The following is a 21,623-nucleotide window of genomic DNA, read 5'->3' as shown; positions in this document are numbered from 1 at the left end:
ACACACACACACACACACACACACACACACACACACACACAAACACGCAGTCTCTCTCTCTCACCACAGAGCACTGACACAATTTGGCCCGACCAATGGTTACGCAGAAAGTCTCCCAAAGAGTGGGTGGTGGCTCTGAGAGAGAAGTGTGTCTCAGGACAGACAAACTTTTGGCAGACGCTGTGAGAGCTCTCTTTCACTCTCCTCTTTCTCCACTCTCTCTCTCTCTCTCTCTCGGTTCCTGCCTGCGTCTGTGTGTGTGTGCGTGCGTGCGTGTGTGTGTGTGTGTGTGTGTGTACTGGCATGTTGTGTTGCACTGTGTTTTTAAATGTGTGTGTATGTGCATGTGTGTGTTAAGGCTAATTCCTTGGCTCTCTCTTATCCATCTCTTGGTTACCATAATATTTGTTGGGTTATAAGCACATTGCTTGCCACAGGACTGGATGGCAGAACTGGTGAAAGTTCGCAAGAAACACCTCCAAACTCCAATTTCAAGGTAAGGGGTGAATGTTCCACTGTTTGCGCTAAGGTATATGTTTTTGTTCATTAAGAGTTTACATTTCTTTAAGAATGATCTGGAGAATGGTCTATCAACATGTTGATTGTACATGAGCATAGAAGTTAAAACATGCATATTGATGCTTTTTGACTTTCATTTACTTTGTGAAGGCGGTTGCACGGCATTTCATTAATTTGATTTGGCTTTGATAACTGATGGTCTGACAACATTTGCGGTGTGTGTGTGTACTGTATGTGTGTGTGTATATTTTGGATTCTTGCCACTGGTGTTTTGCAGCAAGGAAAGAGGAAAAAACATTAGATGGTGATATTAAGAGGCATGTCCACCTTAGCCAGGAGGTGAGGTGTAATCGCTGTAATATCATGTGACTCTGTTTAGTGTAAACTGATGGCTTATCAGCTCTTCCCCTCTCTAACGAAAGAGTACCTGTTAAAGCCACATGACGCATGTGTGATTACCAAAACAAAACAAAAAATCCCTTTAGAAGACAATGCAATAGGTACACACATTAAAGTATAGACTGTTTAAGTGAAATAAGCACTTTGTGTAATATACATTACACAAGCGCATTACTTTACAAAGCATTTGGAGCATGTTTATGGGTACAGTACCTATAACATACTTGATTCCACTGGCTAAAAGATGTTTACGGGGGAGAGGACTTCTCAGGTTATGTTCACACGGAGCCGGGTATTTTCACATCGTGTTGAGATGTTTTAATGTGTTGTGGCCTTTAATCCACGTGAAAACTCGGTTTTCGGTCACTCAAAACTTGGTTATTTTAAAAAACTGATTGGCCAGCAATGCCATCTGTTTGATTGATGTGTTATTGGCAGCCTTTAACAGCTGTTTTGAGCATCCGCGTGGACGGAATTATTTTCAAAGTACAAAGTTGGGGAAATATTTCTCATTAAAAATACATGTTAGATTCAAGAGAGTTTCAATAGGGTCGGAAGCACTCCAGAACATTCTATTCCTGTGAGTCAACAACTTCATACTAACTAGTACGGTGCGGGTGTGATAGACACTTGATAAAAGAGGGCGTGTCTGAGTGCACTTGCCCCGAGTTTGGCTGCGACGCTCAGTGCCGAGGCGCTGCCAAGGCTGTTGCTGATTAGCAATCTGCTAGGAGCTGGGATCCCAAGCAGGCCCCTCTATTCGAATGCTCCGTGGGACCATGTGCTGCGCCACTATTACTGAGTAGAGTAACGGAGGCACAGCCAAAGCTTGGCATGGTCACACATTAAAACTACACTGATGACTCTTCCAGATGTCACCTTTTTGAACACAATTGTGCCTCAAACACATACAGTACTGTAGGAGAGTAGCAGCATCATACTATATATCAGTCATCTACTGTATCTACATCTACTGTACAATGAAGAAAGAGAGAGTTGTTTGCATATGTATGTATGTATGCATGTACTGTATGTGTGTATTTATGTTTGTGTGTGTACATATTATACACACAAACATACAGTATATACACATGTACATGCATACATACACATACAGTATATACACACTTTATACATACACACACACAACCTACACAACGTATTGAACTACATCATGAGGGAGAGTATAAGGGAGAACACTTGTTGGCTTGAAATGTGGACAATAAAGGTGGTTTCCTGTCGAATACCTGGAAGCTCACTCCAAGAGAACGCTGAGATGAAAAGGCCCCATGCCCCACTGAGACTGGTGGGCTGACTGGCACCAGAAATAATGAGATCTAGCAGACTAAACATTTGCTGTAGTGTCCGTCCATCCTAAACCGGTAAACAAAAGCTCAGAGATCAGATGATGCCTGAGTGTCCGGGGCGGTGTTGATGTGGTGGTGACGGGCATATCTGGGCCAGGGGAGCCCGAGAGCCGCGCTGCACGGTTATCAGCTGTACTTTGAGAGCGCGAGAGCTCTTCTGTCTCCACGGCAACACCCGCGGCGATCGCACGGTGACATAACGGAATGACGGGAAAGTTTTTCCTTTTTTTTCCCCCCTCCTCTTTCATCACGGGGATTTGGGCGCTAACAACAACGCCATCCTGGTTACTGGCCTCACCTCACCCTACCTCCGCAGCGTCACATTCACTGCAGAGGGGAGCTTCCACCTCACCGATTCCACAGCAGCAGTTCGCTTCGCACACACTGAGCTCTCTCACGCAGCAAATGGCTTCAACCTGTTGCCAAGGCTTCACAGAATGTTTTTTTGGCTCCTTCAAAGAACGGCATCGAGCACCTCCATCTTATCAGAAAATGGGTACATAAACAGAACCATTTAAGCACATCCAAGTTCAGTCGCATGACAAAAGAGCTGTCCTTGTCAGGAATGTGTGACATATGGTCAGAAACTGGTGGTAGTTATGCTTATCTGATGCATTTGACCACAGACATGAAAGGCTGGATCCTTTTCAAAAACAGATTGCTTCCTAAAATACCACTGATTGCAATGCAGCCTTCCATGCCAACCATAATATTGAAATGATATTTGGTTCCACTATACTCAACTGAGATGCATGAGATGTTTGTATGCAGAGGAAAATGCATTGAAATGCATATTGAAGTGCAATTACAGTATGTAAAATATGTGTGGCCTTCAAGACTTTAAGTAATTTAATGTAAACAGGATTATTCAGTTTTTCTTTCAGAACTTTTACTGGAAAAACTGTCATGTTTCAGAACAATTTGAAACAGTATAATGTGAACTATGGTCAAGGATCACCATTTGTATTCAAACTGGTCTGTGCAAAGCACTTTGAGATGTATTCTTTGTTATGGTGCTATATAAATTCAACGAATTGAACTGCACGTGTGCTGCTGACTCGGTAGATAAGATGTGCAGACACTCATTGCTAATTTTCTGTTTGGTACTGTTGTGGTGACGGAGAGCAACCAAGCTTTACCCACTAGGGCTGTACCATGTTTATTAATACGGTTTAATGCTGCATTAGTCAGATGCGCATGGTTCCAGAGTGGACTTACTATATCATGCACTGCGCATATATTTGTCTAATAGGCCTACTGTTCATGCTGTTCTCCTGCAGCATTTGTGAGCTTAATTGATGGGAGGAGTACAGTACATGTACATGCATTAATGGCTTTTGTGCCCTGTTTTTCCAGTGCCTAGAGGTGGCTTAAGAGTGGGCGAAATATGGATGGCCAGCATGATGTTGATTAGCCTTCTTTCTATACACACACATATAAACAAATTAAAATCTATTAGCTAAATTATCTCTTTCTAAAACATTCCTTTTCCTTCCTCTAAGCCCTATTTCAGACTGGAGCACATGTGTACATCAGCAACTCAGTGTTTGTCTTTGGCTGACACAAGCTATGATGCAAATGGCGCGCTTTGATTTTTATCTTCTGCGTTTCTCTGACGGTGGGCTATTTCGGTCTCCCCCAACGCTGACCTAAAGGGACGCTAGGCTAGGCCGTTTATACACCACTGCTGGTGGAACACATGCTTTACTGATAATCATCCCAACAAGACGCCTTCTGTTTAGGTGAAACCTGAGTATTGGGACATAAACAACACGAGTGGCTAGGTTTACATAGTACATGTTCAACACATACACACGTGTGTGTGCACACATGTGCCCGCACACACACACATACACAGAAAGACATAGAGAAAGAAAGAAAGCAAGAAAGAAAAAAGAAAGAAAGAAAGACAGACAGACAGACAGAGACACACACACACACACACACACACACACACACACACACACACAAACACACACACTAAGTAACCAGAGCAAATCATACGGTGATCATTGCATAAACACATACATGCATATACACACACAAAAAAAATCCTTTGTCCCCTACAAATATATCTAATATTTCAAACTGCACTGCGATGTGAGGCGTTGTGTATATCAGACTTATAGTTTGTTTCCTTTTCCCTTCCCAGGCTCAGGTGCATGGTCCGGCAGCTAGAGGAGAAGGATGTAGATCTGGAGGAACTGAAAAAGAACCTAGAGTACACAGCATCCTTACTCGAGGCTGTGTATATCGATGGGACAAGGTACGGTCATTCTGCCTGTCACCCACTTCAGTACACACGCAACAGAAATATTGTTCAGAGGTAATTGACTCTGCAGAAAATTTATCCTGGGGGGTATTTTTGTCCAAGGCTAGTTCAGGAACAATGTGCACTTGAGGGCCGAACCAACAGATGCACTAGCACAAATGCAGGCTTTTAAAATGCTAAAACAACCCTCCAGGGGTTCAGCTTTGTCTCCCACCTGAATTTAGACTCATGTTGCCCTCAGAGTGGATAGCCCGCAAATCCGTCAAAATATCCCCACCATACAGTATTTTTCATTTTAGCTCATACCTGTTTCTTAATTGGCATATGCAATTATTATACACTTCTGACATTATTTTATTACTTCGACAACAAAGTCGATTAGGGAATGCAATGTAACACAGATGTATTAGTGGAGCGTAATTAAGATAATATTTCATTATATACTGTATAGTCCCCTCTTAGATATACTTTGACGATTTAGTGAGGGTTTTATGTCATTATCTAATCCTTCATCTTTTAAATCGTCTTCCTCATCCTACACTTATCTGCACACGCACACACACACACACACACACACACACACAAACAGACAGACGCTGGAGACGGAGGATGACCTCCAGCAGCTCCGTTCAGATGGTGTACCCTCGGAGGTGCGTGATTGGCTGGCCTCCACCTTTACCCAGCGACCCCGGCGGCTGAGTCGACGCCCCGATGAGAAGCCCAAGTTCCGCAGCATCGTCCACGCCGTGCAGGCCGGAATATTCGTGGAGAGGTCAGATAAGCTAAATCAGGAAGTCAGTGTGACATGATTGTGGGTTAGTCTTTACAGTAATGCACTGTATGTCAGTGGATTTGCGCGATTTGTGGGTCGTTGTCCAAACTGTAAACAGAGGGCTCAGTGGTCTACAGTACATGCAGCTGTCTTGCACAGCTGTGCATGTTATGACGCTGTGTGTTTACACTGACGTGTGTGTGTGTGTGTGTGTGTGTGTGTGTGTGTGTGTGTGTGTGTGTGTGTGTGTGTGAAATGTGGGTGTCTTATCTGTTCTGTTCCAGGATGTTCCGCAAGGCCTACACGGTGTCCATGCCAGACCAGCCAGCTGAGGTCACCCACTGTCTCAGGGTAAGCTGAGATACAGGCGCGTCAATCATATTTTACATATGGCTATGTACGCTCATCTAAAACAGTTCACTACATGGCCGTGAAACAAAATGACTCATCTTTCCATCTTGCCTTTCTATTCTGATAATCGCCTTTTAGTTTAAATCACTGCTGCATGCATTAATTATGCCACTGTTCAACTTACTGTTCACTTATTTCAACTCTTTTCGTGTGACTCTTTTTGTGTCTCTATGGTTAGTTTGATCATTTTGTGTTATTTTTGATAAAGCTCTGCCTGTCTCAGTCAAGTGTGAGGGAATGTCTGATTATGCACCAACTTATCTCTCAGGACGTGGACCGCTGGAATTTCGACGTGTTTGCTCTGGACGCCGCAAGCTCGGGACACGCGCTGCAAGCCCTTTTTGTCGAGCTCGTCATCAGATACGAGCTCAACAGTCGATTTAAGGTACACAATGTGATACAATCTCCGATGTCTGTCTGCGCAGTTGGAAGATAATGCGACAAATATTAATAGTTTGCTATGCTGTACACATATTTGAGGCAAACAGAACAAACGATTATCAGCAGCTTTGAGCCTTTGCCCTACTTCATTTTACAGATACCGATTTCCTGTTTGATGTCCTTCCTGCCTGCACTAGAAAGAGGCTACGGCAAGCACAGCAACCCTTACCACGGCCACACACACGCAGCAGACGTCACGCAGACGATGCACTGTCTACTCCTACGCACTGGGCTTGTGGTACGAGCCAACATGACGTCTCACATTCTATACTACCATCCTGCTACCGTATTTTCTTCCTGCTTAGAAGACTGCAATTCGACATTTCACTCAATCCGAATAATAACACACACATGATAAAAGTCAGTTCTACCCAAAAACAATGGGTCTGCGACTCCTTGGCAGTCTCTTTTAGTCATGCATTTTTCTCTGCTTTTATAACTTCAGCACTGGCTCAGTGAACTGGAAGTCCTGGCCTGTCTATTCGCAGCAGCCATCCATGACTACGAGCACACAGGAACGACCAACAATTTTCACATTCACACCAGGTGGGTGAAACAAGAGCAGCCATACATGCAGGACTGTGTCAACGTTTGACTCCAGAGCCTGCCTGTTAAGCCTTACACGCCCACACAAGAGTTCATAGGTGCACCTCTCTGTGGTTGGCTCCATATGCTTGCCAATATCGCAAGATAAGACACAGCAAAGGGTTTAAACGCTGACACTAAAAATAGCAAAAGGCCAACGACAGAATCAAATATCTCAGCAATATGGGAGACGGATTTGAATTTCAATAACAACCACGTCAGTCACCAGACCCGTGGCTTCTCACAGTAGGGTGCTTTTATTGGACAGCCATGACAGAGGGCAGTGAACGGGCAATGACTAATCGTCCAATCTACGCTCCTCCAAACCCACTTCCTTCATGTGGGCAAGCTTGTCCTCGTTCACTGGATGCATTGCAGCTCGTGGTCAAGGCCAACCGTTGTAGAAAAAGTGGCATCAAAATAGCCACAAGACACTCCATGACTTTCAAAGAGGGCCATCTGGTAGGCCATAAAAGGTCCTAAGCAGCTATAAAGGTTCGGCGGTAAACCTTAGCATGTCTGTAATCTCAAATTAGCGGTAAAGTCGCGAGACCCAAATACTTCAGGGTTTGACGCTGCTTAAGCAAACACTAGTCTTGGAGCGTCAACAGTATTTTTAGACTTTCCACACAGGCACTACAGAGAGTTGCTTTTTTGGCATGGTTTTCGCTCCTCGCTCTAATTTTGGGAACGACACTGCAGGGGCCACCTCTCCAGGGGGCTGAAGGTGAGAGAGGTCTAATGTTTCATTAACACAAAACCCTCCCAAAAAAATCGAACAGGAACGTGTGAAGAGAAAATTCCCATGCCATGTCTTGACACTGTATGAATGAAACATTCATAAACAAAACCTTGCACCGTGGCAAAATTTACATGCCTTTTTTTCCCCATATATGCTTTGGAAATTTTACTGTAAACGTTTGGCACTCGGCCCATTTTATGCTCCCTACAGATTCCTTTGCGTGTCCTCTTTCAGCCAGAGGAGAGGAGCACAACGGCCTGCTTGCGTACTGTACAGTACGTTCAATAGAGCATGCTCGTCCAATAAAAGTCTCTGTCAGTTGCCTACCATTTAGATAAATAAACCTGTGTGAGAAGAGAGTAAAGAGCGATAAAAATTCCTTGTTATGTTCCAACTTGTGTCAAGGCTCAATGGTCAGCCCTCTAGTTTCCCATAACATTGATGCTAAAAGTACCCCTGGAAGGAATTCATCAGATAATACCAGCAGAGAATCTCAAACGAGAGGAGGACGTCATGACAACCTGGTCACGACCAGAGTAGACTTGAGATATGAACTATTTTTGCAGTTTCTTGCAGCAGAGACTCGGCGAGTTTTCAAGGCCAAACAACCAGTGTGAGCATCCAGGAAGTGAGCGGAGTATCAAAGGGAATTTTCATTAAATAGCAAGAGACAGAAACTGTAATATCATGTACAAGAGTCAGGGCCAAGGGGAATACCAACTTCCCATATTTGAGGTCATGAAGAGCATTGAAGCAGTTATATTTGGATATCAGAAATGTTCTCAATTGACAACAGCACACATTACATAGCTGCTTCTACAAATAAAGTATAGCATGTTTGTTGCCAACACTGCTGATAATTACTAGCCTGGCTGACGCGACCACATCTCAATGAGACGTGGTCTGGCAATCAAACGTTCATTTTCTCGTATTTGAAAAAATGCCCAGATCCGTTCATTGGCCACCACGGATGTCTATCAAAAGCGTCTGTGCATAGTTCACCATCGTCTTGCTTCCCCCCCTGTTCTGTGATTGGTCCCCTATCTCAGGCAAAAATTAGGGCGGTAGTTTCCAGGCTGCCTTTGCAGTGTGAATGAAATTGCGCGCAAAGCAGCATGGGAACACCCAGGCTAGATAATTACAGAGATGAGGAAATGATTATGGATCAAATACCTGTGGCTGAAATTAAGTGCATCAGATCGTGTGTTGTGATCTGTCCTGCATGGGGAGAGGAATAATAACATCTTTACAATGTCACCTGTTCTCCATCGTTCCGGGCAGGTCTGAGCTAGCCATGATCTACAACGATCGCTCTGTCCAGGAAAGCCACCACCTCAGTGCCACCTTCCGCCTGCTCCAGGATGACCAGATGAACATCTTCACCAACCTGTCCAAGGAAGAGTGGATGTAAGTGCTGTGGAGCTGACAGACAGCTTATTTATGGGTGCTCTATTGGAAGAGTAAAACGATGAACAGATGTACAGTAATGAATAGCTAGCTAAACCGAAAAACAAATAGCGAAATTATATATTTGTTAACAACAATAACCATGAGGGTATGGTGGTTTGTCTCTCTTTGATGGTTAAATGTATCACCATTACTATAAATTGACAGCACAACACTGAAAGCAAGATGTGATGCAAAGTGAGCAAGCTGCTAACTGGCATATGTCTTGCGTTTTGTCAGTAATTTGTATAAAGGGGAGTATAAAGGGGGGTAGTAATGGACACAATGTTACAATGGATACATGGGCTTCTCTTTTCAAAGTTATTTAGAAGCAAACAATGTTAGTTCTACACTGTGCGGTTGACCACACCACTTTCTGTCTCTGTCTTTGTCTCTCTTGTTAACACTGCGTGTTTGTGTGTGTGTGTGTGTGTGTGTGTGTGTTTTCTTCACAGAGAGCTTCGTACTCTTGTCATTGAGATGGTGCTGGCCACAGACATGTCGTGTCACATTGCTCAGGTAAAAGTAATGAAGACTTGCCTGCAGCAGCAAGAGAGGTGAGTTTAGCTCAATCTGTCCACTGCATGATTCACAATCTACTTAAGATACTTAATAAATTAAGAGCAGGGCTTGACATTAATGGTTGCTTGGTTGCCCTTGGCTACCAAATTGTTACAAGTGGAAACCAGTTCATCACCCCTGGTTGCCCTATTTCGTTGGCTTTGGCAACCAAAACCTCTTGGCCTGGTTACCAAGCTTGCAACCCCTTTCAAAATCTAACATCTAGCCCTGTAAAGCCATGCAGATGAAGACAATATGACAATCATTTAACCAACATTCCTGGTTGATAATTCTGAAGCAACTTTTTCAGCAATGTTGTTTGGGAACATTCCCACTGATAGCCCTATTAGTCAGCAAGATGTTTTATCTTTTTTTTTTTTTTTTTTATCTTTTTATCTTTTATCTTTAAATCTGTAGACAAACTGCTATGATCATCCAATCAGAACACATGGAACTGGTTTACTGGTTGCAAAGCAACATTACTCAAAAAGTTGTCCCATGTATCCTCATGTTAACTCTACACTGTTTGTCTATGTGTATTCATTATTCAAGCAGAATAGACAAGCCCAAAGCACTCTCCCTCCTACTTCACACCGCAGACATAAGCCATCCCACTAAGCCCTGGGTGCTACACTCCCGCTGGACGAAAGCGCTCATGGAGGAATTCTTCAGACAGGTATAAATAAAGGTGCTCTAAGCGATGTTACGCGGGTTTTTTGTCACGCCTAAAGCAAACATCACCTCACCATCCGCTAGCTGTCTGAGCTTAAAGGGACACTTCACTGATTAGCATTAAGCTATATATTTTTAGAAAACCAGTCATGTTTTTGAATGGTCGTGCATCATTCCCTCAGTTTGCCTTGAGATGGGAGAAATACGGATTTCAATAAAACCCATGAATAGGACTTCCTGCTTTCAATGATGAAAAATTAGGATTTTTACATCATTTAAAGCAGTTAGTCCAACATTGAAATCCAACATTGAATTGGTTCTAAAGATACAAAGCTTAATGCAAATCGGTGAAGTGTCCCTTTAAAAAAAATAATTTAAAAAATTGCTCTGTGGAAAAACCCAGGCTCAAAAAGCGGTAACAAAACCAGCCTGGTCCAGCCTGGACCATGAAACAACAAACATAACAAACCAGCCAATCACCAAGGAGATGTGGTCAGGAGAGTTTTATTTCTGTTGCACAGGAGAGATAAGAGGGGGAAGGCGGGGCGAGCTACAGTAGGCTAGCTGTTGTTTGGGCCATTTCGGATTGGTATTTATAGAGTTATTATTAGAGTCACATTTTGATCTGAAATTTTTAATCACAGCATTAATTGCAGTTAACAGCAGTTGATTTTAATCACTGGAACCTGCCCCAGGAATCCAATTAGAAGGATGGGAACTGGTCATGTGATTTCCCAGTAACATGTTGAACTGTGTTCAAAAAGTTGCTCTGTAGGCAAAATGAGCCTCAGTTCTACTGATCTTAGAAGTCAAAATTACCTCTTCAAAGTCACAGATGTAGATGTCGGGGTTTCGTAGAACAGTCATTATTTTTAGAACTAGGACAGCTTTATTTTGAAAGAGGAACTTGAGTTTAGAATATGCCTGTTAACATCTGATAAACTTGGTGAGAGCAGTTTGCAGTCACCCCTAACAAGCACAGCTGCCAGTTAGCTAGCAAGCTTAACTAATGTGTTTATAGGTTATAAGTATCCTACTCACACATACGCCTTTCAGATTCTTGTATTGTTAGAATATGATGAAATACTCCGTCCATAAGACTTCTCGCGCCTCATGCAATAGAGATCACCACTAGCCTCAACTAAATAGCCTAATAACTAAACTCGAATAGCCTACGTTGCTAACACAAAAGTATGCCTAAACTTCAATATCATGTAATGTATCTATTAGCCTACTAACCTATGATTATTTTGAACTATGCTCACATAAAATTGAGCAATGTAGGCGTTTGAAAATCCTTGGTAAAGATGGAGGCAAACTGCCACGTGAAGTGTTTTGAGAAATAGCCTAACTTGTAGGCTAAATGACTTATCTCCGTTTTTAAAGTAAATTGTGGTACTTACCTTTGTGATTCTTTGACCAAGGGCGACAAGGAAGCAGAACTGGGACTGCCTTTTTCACCACTATGTGACCGCAACAGCACCTTGATAGCACAGTCTCAAATAGGTAAGACTATTTGCCTTGATACAGTCAATGTTGTTGCTAATGGACACAAGTAGCCTACCCGAGGCCCAAGCCTTGACCTAGGCCTACTCTGTAAAAAAAAAAAAAAAAAAAAAAAAAAGCCTACTTTTTATACTAAGGAATTAAAACAAAAACCATTTGAAGGAAAACTACCACAGAATGTAAACATATGACAGGCAGTTGCCTACTGGAAATAAATAAATATATTGCACATGCATGATGCTGGCACAATGCCATAGAAATGTCAAGTCGACTTCACTTGTGTAAATAATATTACCTATTATTATGCCTATTTCATAAAACTACAATAATTCCCACAGAAAATAATCACAAAACATGTTTGTATGTCTAATGCATTCAGGCTTCATTGACTTTATTGTGGACCCAACATTCTCCTTATTGACGGATATGGCAGAGAAGATAGTCATTCCTCTGGTTCAAGAGAACCCTGGACCTCTGGACCCCTGCAATAGACACAGGTAGGCTAGCCTACACTGAGCAGCATCACTGACTGACTTCAACTCATGTTTGTCTCTCTGTATAATCAACAGTGACCGATAATCTTGATATCACACACAATTTATTTGCACCAAACTCAGAGTAATTTCATTAATCATACTGAATTACCACCAAGCAGACAATGCTGCCAAATGCCAATTACCTTCCCATAATAATATTTTCAGTGACTGTAAAATGCTTTGGCTTTGGATGGTGATTAGATCCACAGTACTGTAATATCCTCTCTGACTTTCTGTAGTTCCGTATGGAAGGAGAGTTCGAGAGGCCTGGAGTGGAGCTTACCTCACATCACGGCAGAGCTTGTCAGCTTCAGATCAACGTGGACACGCCACACAGAAGACAATAAGTTTATGTGGAAGGAAAGTGAGTCCAACGGTAAGGACACGTTCACTGTTACACAGGTTGCAGGTGTTTAAAATGACAAAGACACATGTGGCTTTCCATCGTCCCAATGCATTGGCACTTGGGCTTCGATCCATTTTAAAATGATGACGAGAGAGAAGTGAATATAATGCATTGATGTGTTCTGAGAGACACGTTCCATTCACATTGTTTCTCTAACTTTTCTTCAACTTTTCTTCTTCCTTTTTTTCCGTCCAGGAGCCAATGATCTGAGTGCCCTAGAGGAGCACTCTTCTCCGAGAGAGGAGAACCTGTCGGGAGAACGCTGCCAGGAGCGGCCTGTAAACAACACTAAACAGTAGTGAACTTTCACATTCAGACCACAAGGTCTGGTCAGTATCCTGAACTGACAAGCAAGAATGCCCTGTCTAAATATGCTATCTGAAACAGTCATAGTTCGAAGGATTTACTGTTTGTGTACTTGAATATCCACCACCAAGTTTGCCTTTGAATATCGACATACATATTTGTTTTAGGTGTACTATGGGATTATTTTGACATCAGACTGATCCAGATTAGGAAAAGATCTAAATATCGCAATAGAGTTTACTAAATATATCTACATGTAAGACTAATGCGTACCACTAGCTGCCTTGATAGCACAGGTTACCCTTTGAATTCTCCTGTGCCACACACAGTGAGACAGATATTGCATCAGGAGTGAGAACATGCAAAAGTGACTAAGGTAGTGGTTGTAGGCGTAGACCTTTTTTTCCTGTGATAAGAGCAGCGTACCACCTCTGATTTACAAGCTGTAGGAGAACACATTAGACATGCTGGTCATGTTATACTTTTAGTTCTTAATAGAAACTGTCAGGTTGACAGCTTGTACTGTTATTTATCTGACTTAGAGTGAGACGTTTCCAATACCACCAGGTCGTTCTGGAGTCTCTTAAACGTGCCTATCAAACAGTGATGTGAATATTAAAATAAACATAGATTTTGTGTATCAAGGGTGTTCTGTTCATCAGCTGTGTGCGATTTTTAAGACTAAGCATTGCTGTGCGCTGCAATAAAAAAAAGAAGATGAATAGTATCTGTGAGGTATCCATGGAAACAGGCTGTTGCTGTTGTTGTCTTTGTTTATTTTGCCTCAAAAGGAGAACCGCGTAGTTCAACTCTTCCTAATGCTGTTCTTATCTCTGACAAGATGAAGAACAAAGTGGTGTTTTCACAATGACGCTGTAGTGGCCTGTAATTGTTATCTAAAATGTAATTTTAGCAGGAGCTGATTGAACTCCACCTGCTGCAGATTACGTTTTGATTTTTCCACTTTGTTCTAAGACGTGGACAATCAAACTGCAAAGGCAAGAAAAGGTCAGCATGTGATCAATGAAATCAATGTGTTCTGCTCTCTCTCTCTGCTTTGACTGACTTGCTCAGGCCATCAGTTTGACTCGTTTTCTTTAGATTTGTATCAGGGGCTCTTCCTCCTGTCTGCATTTCAAATACCAGTTGGGAAACCAAAGGTATGCTGTGTTCCCCTCCTTTTCCAGTAGGAGGGGATGTACAGTAGAATAGAGATTTGACTCCACTTAGAAATTCACATCAGGAAAGGCACTTTGTGCATCTATATATTGCACCTCTGGAACCATCAAAATTATATAAAAGCTTAAAAAACTACTTTATTTTGCACGTAGGATATGGTAACAATTTCTTTAACTAATATCAACCTTTTGGCAATTGGCAATAAGTAGCTGGAATGTTATAAGGTAATGTAAAACGCAAATTTCACTGATCAGAGTTTAACCACAACGCATTGTGTGTATAAAAATAAGGGCATATACTGCTAGTCATATTGTGAAATATTTATGTCCATCCTGTTTTATGCTCACTGCTCATTGTGTGTTGAATAATTTATATGCTTCTATTTTAAGACTGCTTGACCCTGCACAACACTATGGCCATTGATGCAACACAAATGGCACATCACAAGGACAGGGTGACAAAGTACATCATATGTTGTGGTCTATGGCTTTCCCCTATGGACTTAAGTAAAGTAGAGGTGAGAATGTCAGGGTGATTACTCCATCTCTGTGAAAACCTCATGAGGTAAGAGCACTGCCACCTTATCTTTTCCAGCAGTAGGTTGCTCAGGATTCTCATTCCACCCCGCACTCTCTCTTTCTATAACTGAGCAGACCCCCTTCCCCGTTCCCTCTTGGGGGGCCCGCCCCATATTTTTGGAGCCTCTGCATTAGATTGACTTTGCTTTTAAAAAGTACATTTCGAGCAGTGTTCTCCATCCTCATGCCTCAAGAGTGTGTCGTTATGAGAGCTGTCCCCATTTCTGCCGTGATGTGAGGAAAGCAATTTGGCTGCCTCTTTTAACGGATACCAGCAATAATACTACCACTTCAAATCACCCAACGTTTATTATAGACAATGTTTTACTCAATAGAAAGGTTCAAAAAACATACTTTAATTCTTAAATGGTTTTAGTCATCTGGAAATGCATTCAGTGTTATATTCTTTTGTATCAGGTAGTCTCGCCTCAGCTTAAAGAGAAAGGATTACAGTACTTACTGAGCCTGTGGCCTTATGATTGCATTTTACTGAGGATGCACGGGACCCCAAACAACATAAGATGGCCCTATGGGCCAATTGTAGTTGATAATAACTGGTGGGCTAAGGATGAATACAAGAATTAAACTAACACTATAAATCAGAGGGTTGCACTGTCTGTGTGCGTGTTTGTGTGTCCATTTGTCTTTGTGTGTCTAGGTGTGCTTATGTGTGTCAAAGAGAGGAACAGAGGGATGAAGGGAAAGGTCCAAAAAAAACATAACATTTGGCTAGAGATATTACCTAATCATAGTCATCGACTATTATTATTGGTCCAGAAGAGAATTTGAGATCGTAAAATGTATAGGAAAATGTCAGGCAGAAATTGCAGTAGCTAATAGCAGATGTTCAGTAATGTGTGAGTGTAGTGAAGTGTGGCATGTTCACTGCATGGGAAATTACTTATTGGACAAACTGATTGGATGCATGCGTTAAATATACTGTAGCATGTTGCACCCTCCAACAAAGTTCTTTTGTTCAACAAGATAAATGTAAAAAGAGAACAGCTCTTTTCAATGACTTTACAGCTGTACTTCATAGCCTACTGATGGAAGATCAGGAGATATTGTGGTGTGAATGGCAGGGCTATGTGAGCTTCTAGAACTCCAGCTGAGTCAGAATTCTCAGGGTGAGATTCTAGAACTCCAGCTGGGTCGGAATTTCACTGAGAACCCCGAGGGGCTCAGATGGATCAGTTTGACGCTCTCTGAACTATGATGGATTCTGAGCCTTACCAGATAACACAGCTGTATGAGGCCCCTGGTGCATAGAAATGGATATCTGGTGTGCTGGACTCCTGTCAGATCTAAATCAGACCCTGAATGCCCTACCTCCTTGTGTAAATGACAGTACAGTGGATTGACTCTGAGATGCAGTGATACTGCATGTTTGCAAGCAGAACTAGTGGATTTAAAGAACTGTAAAAAAATCAACATTTCCTGCAAAATAAATTCGATATGACAATTGTCTGGAAAATAAACTCAATACAATTATTGTTTAAGGTTAAACATTTTCACGTCTATTTGACTTATTTAAAATTGTAACATCTGGCAGAAAAAAAGGTGCTGCACATAAAACAACAAAGTCAGCGTGTCAAAATAAATATTTAGGAATATTAATTATACCCTGTTTTTCAAGGCTTGACCATTTTACTTACAGCAAATAAGTGTTATACAACATATAGAACAAAAAAAGAGAATAGAAATAAATAAACCAACTGTCAAAACAGGAAACAAACATGACAAACAAGAAATAAATGCCATAATGGTTTCTTCCTCCAATTCTGGTAAGGCAAAACTGGAGTCAAAAAAGATCCCATCTTAATGGGTTGCTCCCATCCGAACAGAGTGGCATCTTCCCAAGGACCCTACTGCTCCTTTTCCACACTGGTTTTCTGTGTCACCTCAGATGCGGTGCTGTCTGTGGATGGAGAATACAGACACAAGCGTGTGCATTACATTAAGATAAAAATGCAGAAGACAACAAAGGAGCAAGAATGGAGGTTGGAAAACAAGGAAAATCCAGTTTGATGTTTTTTGTCTCTCTGTCTCTCGCTCTCTCATCTCTCAAAGGGATGCAACAGAAACTGGGACACATTTTGATTCTCAGAGTGCAACTTTTTTGTTTTTTTTTACGGAGGATTGCATTCAAATGTGTGAAAATATCTAGGTCAGCACATTATCACATCAGAGCTTTGAAAAAAAAAATCCCAGCAAGGTTTACTCCCTACTCAACAAAAGTGAGGAATTTACCTGGTTGCGTGTTTTGTGTTGACGTTGCCGTGGAGGCAGAAGGGGCCACTTCCTCCTTAGACAGAGGAAGCTCCATACCCCCAGCAGCCTCTAACAGGCTCTCCCGTGAAAACTCTGCAAGAAAACAACCACCAGAAAAAAAATAAGGCATCTTTCTGGTTCAAACAGAATTTACAGGGTAATGAAAAAAGCTTGGGAACAAGATGAATTTTACATCTATAAACAATTGCCCATTACTGTATAGTTGTATTCCTTTTCATCTTGGACCGTCACAATCAACAGTGTGATTAAATATACATTTCCTTAGCCAGTATTCCATTTTTCCTCGAGTTGTTCTTCAACTCCAATATGTTTTTTCAGATGATGCTGATGGAATTTGCCAAGTTCTACAATCTGATTGAATTCTTTCTGCATCTGCCAAGGCGCATAATTATGTTCAACTATCATGTGTTGACAAGAGATTTTTTGTGGTCGATACCAAGACAATCAAAGTGCTTTGAATGAAGGCAAAGAATAAGCTGGTTGTAACTACAGTCTTTCCAGTCCTTCTACCACAGGGGCCATTTCTGCCACAGCTCACTCTATCTGTTACTAGGGCCAACTTAAATCAGCTGGCACACTCTTATCTGCGAGGCTGCCAAGGCTCTTGCTCCATTAAATGTGTTTTTCTTTATCCTCTCTCTCGCTTTTTCTCTCCATGCTACCCTCTCCTATTCTGCTGTGTCTTCCAGGGCTTCGCCTGCCATGACCTTGATTCTCTATCTTGTCTTCTATACATTTTCCTCATTACTCTCTCTCTCTCTCTTTCTCTTTCTTTTGACACACATACAGACTTGCTCTGTCTCTCCATCACATTCATTTTTTCCTCTCCCGTCTATTCACCATTTCCCCCCTCTTCTCAATGGGGAGGAAGGATGAGCAATCCTTACAAAGGAACGGACCCTTCGGCAGTGTACCTACAAATGCATCAGGAGTATAATAGAAGAATAGAAGAGAACACATACTCTTATTCTCATTTCAGTAATCCCTCTTTTTTCTTACTACTCCTTTCTCTCTTCACGTTCCCCTCCTTTTCCTCCTCTCTCCCTCATTCTGCTCCCTCATCTTCTTCTTCCTTCTTCTCCTCTCTCTCCTCTTCTCCCTCATCCTCCACCTCTTCTCTATCTTCCTCCTCCTCTCCCTCCTCTTCCTCCTTCTCCCCCCTCTCTCCCTCTCTTCCTCTTCCTCCTCCTCCTCTTCCTCCTCCTCCTCCTTCTCCTCCTCCATCTCCTCACCCTCCATTTGGCAGCGCAGCTTCTCGAAGGCCTCGCTGGTGGCCTTATCCCCGGTGCTCCAGGCCTCCTCGTCCTCGGGCAGCTCCTCCCCGGCGGGCATGGCGTCAGGGCTGGGCCGGTCCGACAGACAGCTCTCCGAGGAGCACTCGTCAGCCCCCTGCTGCTGGCGATACAGGTGGTGCTCCACCAGGAACTGAAGCTCTGCAAAACACACACACACACACACACACACAAACACAAAGAAGACTCAGAATAGATATCCCCATATTAGATACTATACACTGAAACAGCTGTATGGTATTTACAGTACAACTGAGTGGTATTCACAAAGATTATGTGAGGAATGTGTACGCACTGTGCGTACCGTCAGGAGAGAATTTCCCTTGTGTGAGTATTCACACCAAATTGGCCTATCATTACAGTAATTCCCAACTCTGCACAGTATCCCATTATCATTACTGTAAAGTAAACACATCACCAAAATCAACTTAATGCAGAACTATAAGCACACACAGCTTTTGTTTGAGCAAGAGCGAGAATAACAGGTAGATACTGTAGGTGTGCGTATCATAGCATTCATTCCTGGAGGTGCCCATGTGTGTACGTACATGCACATGTGTACTTACATATGCACCTATGTGCGTGTGTGTGTGTGTGTGTGTGTGTGTGTGTGTGTGTGTGTGTGTGTGTGTGTGTGTGTGTGTGTGTGTGTATGTGTGTATGTGTGTGTGTGTGTGTGTGTGTGTGTGTGTGTGTGTGTGTGTGTGTGTACGTATGTGTAGGAGTAATGAATATAGGAGGATGGAATTCATGTCATGTTTTGCTAAAGAATAGAGAGAATCTATTACTAAAGAAGAATGAGATTTTATGGTGCACTTTACTATTCACAGAGATGGAGGTTTCAACAGCATGAAATCATGGAGAGACACGTCTCAAGGACATTTTCAAAAACATGAAAAGAAATGTATTAACCTTTTTGAAGAAAAAAAACCTGGTTTACGGAATATAATATTGACTTGAGTGTTTTCCAATAGAAAGAAAACAGGTCATGGACAGTTTCTCTTGTCTGGTTTCTAAGCATTTTGATGCAATATAGTCCTCTCAGATAAATGACATAGAATATTGCCTCTCACTGTCTCCACAGACTTTGCAGTGTTATCTCAAATTGCGCCAGATGAACAGACTACTCAAGGATGTGGGAGGGAGGTAACCCTTGTGCAGAAGGAGGAAGATGGCATCCATTTTGAAACATTATGGCAATTTACTCAGATCCACGGATCATGTGCAATCAAACCATTTCACTTAAGGGGACACCACATCTAAGTCCCTTTGAATTGCATCCAATTTATGTTTTTTTTTTTTTTATCAAGCGCTCATTCATTTCAATGGCGCACTATAGATCACTATGACTCATGAATAAATGCATGTGAGAGCTGGTACCAGCACAGCAGTACAAAGCACCCAGTTCCTATCTTTGTTGGTGGTACTATGGAAACCAAAGAGGGAGCGTGGCCAGACACAGTAAACTAGTTATTTACTAATGGAAATCTAAACTGTCATGGCCCTCTGAGCACAGCCTCACTGCTGCATCGTCGTACACAACAGATAATAGATGACTTGTTTGTTCTTAGCTTCTTGTATGTGTGCTGTAACCCATCAAACATCAGGAGCACTGGGAGGGCTGGTGTGTACAGCAGAGCAAATCAACACAGTGTATCTTCTCTAGTGTCACCAGCAAGCGCTGATTAATATATCAGTTTGATGTTCTAATGCCGTGTAAAGCTGCAGGATGTGTTCATCAATAGACTCGGAGCTCTGAGCCACAAGGCAGGAGACGTTAGTGGAGTGCCTCACCTTTCATGGTAGGATTCCCTCGCGCCCCCTTCCTCCTCTGCCTGGGGGAATTCAACAAGGCTTGCTGTGAAAACATACAACCAACATTTCTACAACATTTCAGTTTTTGCAGACAAGTCAATATCACATGGCCATAGTTACATGTTACATGCACATCATAACAGTGAGACAGTGAGGGGCTACGTCTAGGGCTTTTAGATTTGTCACAAATGACCTAGAAACAGCAACATATGATACTGTGAAGAAATAATCATTGACATAATGTCATATGTATATTATACATATTTATTTTTATTTCATGTTTAACCAGGGTAGTCACATTGAGACAGAGACGTGTCTTTTTCAAGTGAATATGAAGCAGCCTGCTTGTACCATACCATACCACTTTGTGTCACAAAAGGTAACGTATCACAAACAAGGCAATGGAAGGCAGATGGTGTCTTGGACCTAATGGTATGTTCAAGACAATCAGATCCTACTCATAGCCCCATTTTAACTCTGGGGCACAGAGCTCTAGTCAGAGCACAGCCTGTGTGTTGTTGTCACCTGCGGTGTTTAAGTACCCAACCTCCGTGTGTAACCAACAGTAATCAGAGCTTCCAATTATACAGTATGAGCAATCAAGCGTTTCTACTCAATCAGCTTCCTGCAGCTGAGACATGTGATGGCTGTCAATTATGGCAAAGCTGAATTTCCCTTAACTCCCATGACAAACATCATGGAAATGAGCCTCAGAAGAGGATACTCAAGAATGTAAAGGTTTATGGCCTATTATATCCCTGTATATGGCAGCCTACAGAATTGGCTTGTAAAGACACCAGATTGAGTTCAGTGAGGTCAACATCTGTGGCATTCAGACGGGCAGGCAGGTATAATGGGCTCTTAGTGGTAATGGGATTAGGATTATATGATTTTACCTTGTACAGCTGGTTGGGAAGACGGTCTTCGTCAATCTCTGTAAAGGAATAATAAAAAAAGAACGCACACACATGAACATAAATGTCAAGTACATGTGTTGGGTGAAATGCATGTCATTACATTCACCTTTTAAAGGATTACATTTCAAAGAATGAGAAATACCAGCATCAATTCTATGAGCTGATATGCAATACAGACAAACACACACATGCACACACACACACACACACACACACACACACACACACACACACACACACACACACACACACACACACACACACACACACACACACACACACACACACACACACACAAACACACACACACGCTTACTCATACACAAACACCCATTTCACAGGAGCAGTCCTTCGAGAGTCCCCTATATGCGCTCCCCTGAGTCCTGAGCTGTCAGGCAGTCGCAGGGTGCTGCTGCTGCTTCCACCTCCTCTCTCCACGGAGGTGACCTTGCCGCCACCCAGACTGTTTAATGCCCCATGCCCCCTCTAGACATCTGTCTCTGTCACCAACAGCAACAGCAACAGCAGCAGCGGTGGCGGGAGCAGTGGCCACAGAACCCGTGGAGTGCCGTGCTGCCCAGGGGGGCCTACCGACTGCCGTAATGGCTG

The 21,623-nt window shown here is 42.5% G+C and overlaps 2 protein-coding genes and 1 long non-coding RNA gene across 3 annotated transcripts in view; 1 reads left to right on the top strand and 2 right to left on the bottom strand.

Moving 5' to 3' along the window:
- col2a1b (collagen, type II, alpha 1b) overlaps nt 1-9,454 on the bottom strand; it is a 140,510-nt gene extending 131,056 nt beyond the window's left edge. The window contains exons 1-2 of the mRNA XM_062544951.1: nt 9,422-9,454; nt 8,767-8,821 (exon numbers count right to left, since the gene is read on the bottom strand). Coding sequence (XP_062400935.1) covers nt 8,767-8,821; nt 9,422-9,454 — 88 coding nt within the window. The remainder of the gene's footprint in view (nt 1-8,766; nt 8,822-9,421) is intronic.
- Nucleotides 9,455-10,251: 797 nt separating this feature from the next.
- On the top strand, nt 10,252-12,130 carry LOC134092752 (uncharacterized). The gene is made up of 3 exons (XR_009940259.1): nt 10,252-11,133; nt 11,612-11,693; nt 12,073-12,130. It is a non-coding gene; the product is annotated as an uncharacterized LOC134092752 (long non-coding RNA).
- A 3,620-nt stretch (nt 12,131-15,750) lies between these two features.
- Nucleotides 15,751-21,623, bottom strand: part of LOC134092751 (protein phosphatase 1 regulatory subunit 1A-like) — a 27,265-nt gene continuing 21,392 nt past the window's right edge. Inside the window, exons 3-7 of the mRNA XM_062545805.1 lie at nt 20,994-21,031; nt 20,077-20,140; nt 18,223-18,423; nt 16,949-17,062; nt 15,751-16,616 (exon numbers count right to left, since the gene is read on the bottom strand). Of these exons, the coding sequence (XP_062401789.1) occupies nt 16,564-16,616; nt 16,949-17,062; nt 18,223-18,423; nt 20,077-20,140; nt 20,994-21,031 (470 nt within the window). The 3' untranslated portion in view covers nt 15,751-16,563. The remainder of the gene's footprint in view (nt 16,617-16,948; nt 17,063-18,222; nt 18,424-20,076; nt 20,141-20,993; nt 21,032-21,623) is intronic.

The sequence above is a fragment of the Sardina pilchardus genome, chromosome 9, assembly GCF_963854185.1.
Source record: "Sardina pilchardus chromosome 9, fSarPil1.1, whole genome shotgun sequence".
Taxonomy (NCBI): domain Eukaryota; kingdom Metazoa; phylum Chordata; class Actinopteri; order Clupeiformes; family Clupeidae; genus Sardina; species Sardina pilchardus.
This window is presented reverse-complemented; position numbering and strand designations above follow the sequence as displayed.